The following is an 8302-nucleotide window of genomic DNA, read 5'->3' as shown; positions in this document are numbered from 1 at the left end:
TGAAGAGATGAAATAGGTCTCCAAAAGCAACCTAATTACTACAGAGACAAGTGGTTCAGTCAGTTATTGGATGCATATATGTTCTGCCTTAGAACTATCATGCCAAGTGTTTCAAAACTTTGATTCCATGAATGTGTGAGGACTCAACTTTATAGATCCAGAATCCTCCCATATTGAATTCAACAACTGTCTGCCACTATGGAACGAAGTGGTCCTGAGATGGCACACTCTGGGATTGTAAAAGTTTTGGAGAGGTATATTCCAGATAGAACAGTAACAGAAATGTTTATTCAAAAAATAACAAAGATACAAATAAAAATATTGTTGTAGGTTTACCTTAACTAATGATTTACTCTGCAATTTCCTTTTCTGCCTATATTTGTCTTTAGTTGTATCCAATTACTCTGCTTCCTCTGATTCCTCCTCATCTTCTAAACCAGCAGTTCCTGTAGAGGCAAAGTTTAAAAAAAAATAAACAGAAAACTGAAATGAATTTTATAATAAAATACTGGAAAGCAATTCTAGTAGCTTAAAACATAATTCCAGAATCACTGTCTACCCCAGTCCTCCTTCCTACTGGCCTTTGCTGCCAATTTTTGAACTTAACTGACATAAATTGTTTCTTAGCTGTCAGACAGACTCTGTACACACACACTGACTGCCAGCCAGTCCATATGTAACTCAGAATAGCTCAAGAACATCTCCTATTTAGAGGATTTTCATAGAAAGCTGCCTTTGAAAAAATACTACTACTACTAATAAAAAAAAAACAATGAGGATATCAGATCTACTTTACTGTAGTAGGCCAGAAGATCTGTTAGAATCAAGTTCAATAAAAAATCATTTGAGTCCAGCAGACTTTGAGGCAAATCAAGCTCAATGAACTCTTGCCAGGTCCAAAGCAGAGCTACACAGGAACCCTGCTTCGATTTCTGCTGGGTCAGCTGAGGGATCCTGTAAGATGTGAGTCCTATACACCTGATCATCTTGTTGGCTAGTCTGTGCTGAAGCAAGAGATTACATTCAGAGGTGATGAGTGAAAAATGAGATCAAATAAACTAACAGAATTCCAAGACCTGTCCTTAATGTTTGTGTTGTACCTCTATGCAATTTTCAAGGTTCTTTTACAGTCTTTCTGATCACTGTAGATAGTGCTTTGCTCTGATTTATTATAAAATGTGTCGACTACAGATGGAGAAATTTATCTAATGTTTTCCTACATCAGAAGTTTGTAAATGTTAACATTTAACAAATGAAAAAAACACAGTTGAATGGAGGCTTATAAGTTATGTATGGGTAAACACAGATGCTTCCTTTCACGTTGCCTTTTTGTAATTTTTTATAAAAACAGGTTTCCAAACTGCCTGGAAGAAAACCTGAGCATCCAAATTTCAAAGCTCTTTGCCTTTTAAGAACAATCAATGAGATACTAGCTTTGTGTCTCCAAATCATAATGTGTAACAATACCTAAGACTTATTTCTTATTTAACTTGGAAGGACAAGAACATGCAGTTCTATTCGTGATAGAAAAATCATGTTCTCAAAAATACCTGAATTCCCCAGTCTACTCTCATGTTTTTTACAAAAGGAAGCTTGCAAATGTGATCACTTTTAAACTCAGCTCTTCAAGTACTGTCAGCTCTGTATTGCACAGGTAGTGCTGAACTGCAGTATCACTGATTTGTACTCTTTTATCACTGTACATTTATATCACTGTTAAATATATGAATTTGACTACTCAAAACCAGTTTACAGCTTTAGAGGAGCTCTATCCTGTGACAAAAGGTAGAGTTCCTGTGTTTTCTTTAGCCTGAGAATGGGCCTCCCAGCAGCAGCCAATTGACGTGCATCGTTTCCAAACCTGATTGAGCAAGGAAGAAGAAGCACATCTCCATCATTCCTCACCTTGGTACTCTTCTCCTTCTTCATTTTCTTCTTCCCTTATTTCCTCATCTTCTACTTCTGCATCCTTTGCTGGGCTGAAAACTTCACTGGATACTTTATGAAGAGAAGGCATATCATCCCTGTGTTCAGCAGATTTGTCAATGACTGAGATATGAGAAATTAGAAATTTTGAGGAAAATTTATTTTTACAAATTTGCACTCAATCATTGTTTTCATGCCACAATTAATAACTGACTGAACTCTTCAGACTTCACTCACATGAGAAAACCGATACATATTTTTGCAACAATTTATAATCAAGTTTGTGTAAGAGGTGATGGCATAGACTAAAATGATTCACAGACTTCCCAAGATAGTTGTACCTTATGCTATGTGAGATAGAACAGATGCATATATATATGCATATATATACTGTCACATTTACAGATAGGCCTAGAAATCCCCCAGGGTAAAAAATGTGAGAGAAAAAAATCCCTCTCACAGTAATTAAATTTGAAAAACATGGTTTCACAGGATAGTCAAAACACAGGGTTTCTAGATGTCCAACAGAACAAACCTGGATTTGTTTGCATTTTGTCTTTTTCGTCTGCTGATGTTTCTTCCACTGCTTCATCTGCTGCTGCTGTCTCTCCTGCTGCTGCTGGGGGGCCTTCATTGGGAGAAGGTGCTTTTTCCACATTGGGCATCCAGTATATTAATTTAGTGATTTCTGTTGCTTTCCACTTTGGTGCAGCAAGTAAAGAGGGCTCCTCCTCTTTTTCTTCCTCCTCTTTATCCTAAAAGACAATTCTCAACATCCAAGGTCTCTTCTTATAAGTATTAAAGGAGTAGTTAAGATGATTTTGTACATTAAAAGCTCTTTACCTGGGCTCAAATGGCAACATGACAGTCTTTTAAAGCACTGACAAAAGGAGGAAATTCAACAGCAAATCTTGCAAGAAAACTATGCTTTGAACCTTGTTGAAGCTAGCTGACCAATACTGATGATCTATGCTTGCCAGTTTTCTTTCTTAAAGATAAAATTTTGTCTCTCCCTCGAACAGAATAGCTGAGAGGGACCTATTCAAGCATCATTTCTCTCAAAGGAATATTGTTCTGTTTTTTAAGATAATAGCCAAATACCACTGATAAAAAATTACAGATCCATTGTAGAGAGCCAGAAAAAGAAAAAAGAAAATTTTGGAAAAGGTAGAATGTATGTAGTAGAAGAAAGTTGCAAGTTAGTGAAATTATATCATGAAACAAATATTGTAGCAGAGAGTTTTTAAAGAGCATGTAATGGGAATTAATATGCTGGACATCAGAGGTATAAAGCTCAGGTATAACGTGTAATATTTTCTTGGAATCAGAATATTAAGATACATTTCTTATTGTGATATCTATTTTGTATCATATTAATCAGAAAGACTTAGAAAAGTTCATGAGTGAAGGAGAATTAAGAACAAGCCCTCATTCCAGCTGCTTCTACAATTAGTTGCTATGAAAATTAAGCTTCTTACAGGACCAGGAAAACGATGGACATGTTTCCAAAACAAGAACCTTTTGCAAATCACCTTTTGCAGATGTAGCATCAAGCAATTCAGAAATACAATAATAAATATTTTCTTTGTTTTCTGGTGTTCAGAACAAAGTGGAACACCAGTTAAATTTACAGACAAATATCTATGTTCGTGTAGTTTAAAACCACATAAACCTAAAATATTTTGGGCAAGTCCTGATTCTTCTGAAGCAAGCAGGGCAAAAATCACATCATATAGTTGTCTAAGCTTACACAGTGGAGAAGATAAATTTAAAAAGCAGAATGAAACCTTATTTAGTATTGAAGAAACCACAAGTTTGCACCCTTTTTTGACTGGATAGATCTAGGATACCCTATATGTACTGATGTTAAAGTATTTTATATGATAATCAACAGTAGTTACTGAATTATTTGATACACAGTACACCATTACATATTTTTTTTTACCTCCTCTGACTGTATGTATTCACCATGCTGTTCACATCCAATGTCAAAGATATATTTGCCACGACCAACAGGCTGCACAAAGAGATGCAAAGAAATCAGTAGAACTATAAAATTAAGAAATTCTACACATGTGAATATAAAATGTGCTTTACTACAAAATTCATACATTAGTCAATAACAATACTGTACTAGAGAGACATGGACATGCAGGTGTAAGTCCAACAGAGGGCCACAAAGATGAACAAGGGACGGAAGCACTTCCCCTGTGAGAAGTGGCTGAGAGAGCTGGGACTGTTCAGCCTGAGGAAGAGGAAGCTCAGGGGGAATCCCATCAGTGTCTATAACTATCTGAAGGGAGGATGCAAAGAGGATGGAGTGATGCTCTTTTCAGTGGTGCATAGTGCCAGAACAAGAGTCAATGTGTACAAAATTGAACACAAGAGGTTCCATTGGAACACCAGGAAGCACTTCTGTGCTGTGAAGGTAATAGAGCATTGACAGAGGTTGCCAGAAAGGCTGTAAAATCTCCCTTGTTGGAGATCTTCAAAACGTGCCTGGACACAGTTCTGGGCAACCTACTCTGGGTGTCCCAGTTTGATCAGGGGGTTGGAGATGATCTCTACGGGTCTCTTCCAACCTTAACCATTCTGTGATTCTGTAATACTGTTTGAAAGCAAAGTTACAGACACGTGGCTTTCTGCCTTGCAGATCAACTCAGTTTCATCTGCTACATTGATGGTACAAGAAATACTACACAAGAACAGGATCTAGCTTGTCATTTTAAGTGCAAATAAATCCTATTAAGAAAGTTTTATGCTAACTGTTCAAATTAATTGAGCATTTTCTAGCACACTTACAATTCCATCCAAAAACTTGCCCCTATATCTGTGATTTAGGTGGATAAGCTCTGCTTCTCCTTCCTGTATTCCATTTACCCAACCACCAACATACATAGATCCAGTCTCTTTATAGATGTATGTACCTTGTCCATGCCTAGGGAGAAGAAAAATTGTTTTATTTTATGGAATATGAAGAACATAGGATGTTGTTATACTTAAGGTATTAAAACTGTATTTTTTAAGTGGCTGAAATGGCTGGAGTTGGGCTAACTTGCAAATGCCATCCAGTAGCACTTGATTAGCTGCAGTCAGCCACACTTTGAAATAGCCATCATATTGTGATGCTGCAGAGGATGACTTCAAACATCATCATAAGAATGAAACAAACCTATTGTCGTTAAACCATTCTCCAGCATAGGTGTCTCCATTTGCGTACGTATATTCTCCATAGCCATGTCTCCGATCATCTACCCAGCTTCCTTTAATGAGAACATACCAATAACTTAGTGAGATGTGGTATATTTAATTGTGTGATATAATGGTCAGTTTGTAAAATCATCATTCATTAATTTAGCTGAGTGGAGAATACACATCATTAGAGAAGGAAAAGAAAACTACAACACCATTATGACTGACTTCGAAAACAAACAAATCCTGCTCTCTCCCACTGAACACAAAAAATCTCAAGTGAATGGGAAACATTTGTCAATTAAACTCTAAGCATATCTGATTTGCCTATCAGGGTTTAAGTATGTCATTGTTATTATCAAAACAGATTATACCAAAGAAGTACTGAAGTACTCTGGCAAAGAAAAGGATGATTTATTATACATCTGACAAATGGATGAGAACTCTGACAGCCATCATTAGATGCAACAGGGTGGATAGCAGTTCCATATGCAAGACTATCCAATAACTTCCCACTTTCTGATCTGAGTATAACTGTATGAACGAATTCTATGTTAGAGGCAAAGAAAGTGCTAATGTTCTCACTTGAGACGGTTTTCTTCCTTTATTCAGATACTATCTGCTTTGCTCTTTGTTACCAAGGAAAGGCTTCCCCATACACAAAATTTCCAAGTTCTGTTATCTGTGTTTGCAAGTTTCCTGCTTATTCACCTCCACTGCTTTTTTTTTTTTTTCCTCATTTGTTACTTCTTAAACAGCAGTTATAAAATCAATACAAAGAAGACGATATGAAAACAGAGGACCATAGTATTTGTCATGTCAACTATACTAGTTCTGCCTTGAGACATATCCTGTTATATACTGTTTCCTTTTAATTCCCATCTGTAGGTTTCAGCTGACATGCTATCACAAACAGGAGTTCCTCATTTCTCTCTCTAGAACAATTTTGAGATCACTTTGAAAAAGACAGTATGGGTAACTATACTCAAAGGTAGACATAATATTTCTCCCTAGTTCCCTGCCACCTCATTCTGGGCCCCTCTCATTCTTTTCTTGATCAAACCCTTCTTTATTCTAAGCCCTTGCTCTTTTTTTTTTTTTTTTTTCCTCTGTCTGTCCCTCTCCTCACATATTTTTTCAGCTACCTGCGTGTGACACCTCCACTTAAAATCAAAATGAGTTCTTGTTTAGTTTAGCTAATTCGCTAAAACTGTCCTTTCAGCCAGCATGCTTATAAATGCAAAAGAATGCTAGATTTTGTGCCTTAATTACTACTCTATTCAAATTTTAAAAAAATAATAAAAATACATTACAGATGGATATTATCCAATAAGCAATAACTGGGCTGCTCTTTTTGCTCTGTGCTTCTAGCTCTTACAGTGTGAAGGCTCCTTCTTGCCTTCTTTAAAGGACAAAGACTGTTCCTTGAAGCCTAACTGATATTTGGAGAGTTTTAGGTATTCTTCTGGAAGAAGGGAAATAGAATGAGAGACAGACACTTTAGTAGGGTCTGTTGCGACAGGATGAGGGTAAATTGTTTCAAACTACAAAATAGATTTAAACTGCATATAAGGAAGACATTTTTTACAATGAGGCACTGGAACAGTCTGCCTAGAGAGGTGCTGGATGCCTCATCCCTGGACACATTCAGTGTTAGGCTGGACAGGGCTCTGAGCAACCTGATGTAGCTGTAGGTGTCCCTTTTTATTGCAGGAGACTAAATGACCTTTAGGGGACCCTTCCATCTCAAATAATTATATGATTCTATACTGAAGAAAGCAATTCTAATCATCATGAAGATGATTAGATATAAGCAATTATACTCTCTTCTATCAAGATTGTACCAGATTAGACATAATGCTTGGCATTTCTCAGCACCTGTAATACCTCACTTGAAATAAGGACATTTCTAGAACAAACTGCTAACAAATACCACACTTCTCACAATATTCCAAGTAAATCCCCTAACTAACTAAATAAATAAAGCTGCTCTCAGAGCTCCTAGTAAAAAAGGAATAACAGGAAAATGTTTTATAGCAAATTTATATTTTTAAAATAATCTTCACTTTGCTATCTTCTTGCATTCTAGGAGTTGGAGAAACATGTCTTTTTAATTACAGAAATCTTTGCAACTGTGTTCAGTATTTACCTTCATATTTTGATCCATCTGGATAATAAAAAGTACCATGGCCATGCTTTTTATTTTGAAGATATTCTCCACTGTAGTAAGCACCAGTTTTAAATCTGTAGGTCCCCTGAAAGATATTTGGTATAGATAAAAGACTTGTCAGTTCTCATTATTTCAGTACACTGCTGAGACTCACAGAACCGCAGAAACACAAGCACACAGCCACTGTCTGGTCACTGTCTCACCTGCCCATTTCTGAGACTGTGCTCATATTCACCCTCGTACGTATCACCATTGGGCAGCTCTGCTTTCCCACGTCCATGCCGTTCACCTTCAGAATTGCGCTCACCATCATACTCCTAATCAAATGCAATTAGCAAAATCGTTTAAGAGCGATAGACCTGCTTGAATCCAACTTAATTAGAGGAAGCCACGTTTGCTCAGAGGCTTGCTCCAAGTAGAGCACGCAGAAGGGCTCTGCAGAAGCTCTCCCCTCAGATCCCAGCACACTGAGCCCTTCCTCCCTTCTTGACTCGTTGGTGGGAAGAGTGGATGACTTGTGAAGAAAATAGGTTCCAGCCAAAATAGCTCAGCGCCCCCCTCTGCATCTACCATACCCACTGATATAGCGCTCTGTGATCTCCCCATGGGGCCTACAGTATCAAAGCCCCCATAAGCAGTAACGTCTCTCTTCCCTTCCCCGCCCTGCCCCGAGGCCCCGCTCCCCGCCGAACCCCCAGGTAAGCCTCGGCCTCCTCCTCGGCCTCCTCGTCGCTCAGGTCCGACATGCTGCTGCCACCGCGTCGCAGCCGTCGCGATGGCAACCGGGCACGCGCCTTGTGTTACCGTTATGGCCGGCGGGGGCGCGCCTGCTGTCCCGGGTGCTGAGGGCACGGCCCCGCCCCGCAGCAATACTAGCTGTATGGAAGAGACTTATTCAGCATTTTACACGTCCCATTTTCATAACATCAGAAAATCAGAGAACAGGAAGATCAGAGAATAACAGAATCACAGAATGGTTTGGGTCGCAGGGGACCTCAAAGCCCATCCACCCCA

General features: G+C 38.4%; 1 protein-coding gene across 1 annotated transcript; it reads right to left on the bottom strand.

The window, feature by feature from the left end:
* Positions 1–399: 399 nt before the first annotated feature.
* Positions 400–8034, bottom strand: RSPH1 (radial spoke head component 1; the record flags this gene model as incomplete). Its single annotated transcript, XM_079549628.1, has 9 exons — positions 400–446; positions 1906–2049; positions 2462–2681; positions 3872–3943; positions 4729–4864; positions 5099–5189; positions 7268–7373; positions 7492–7605; positions 7981–8034. The coding sequence occupies 9 exons, from the start codon at positions 8032–8034 to the stop codon at positions 400–402; spliced, it is 984 nt and encodes a 327-aa protein (XP_079405754.1).
* Positions 8035–8302: the final 268 nt, after the last annotated feature.

This window comes from Tetrao urogallus, assembly GCF_951394365.1.
Source record: "Tetrao urogallus genome assembly, chromosome: 1".
NCBI classification, from domain to species: Eukaryota; Metazoa; Chordata; class Aves; order Galliformes; family Phasianidae; genus Tetrao; species Tetrao urogallus.
This window is presented reverse-complemented; position numbering and strand designations above follow the sequence as displayed.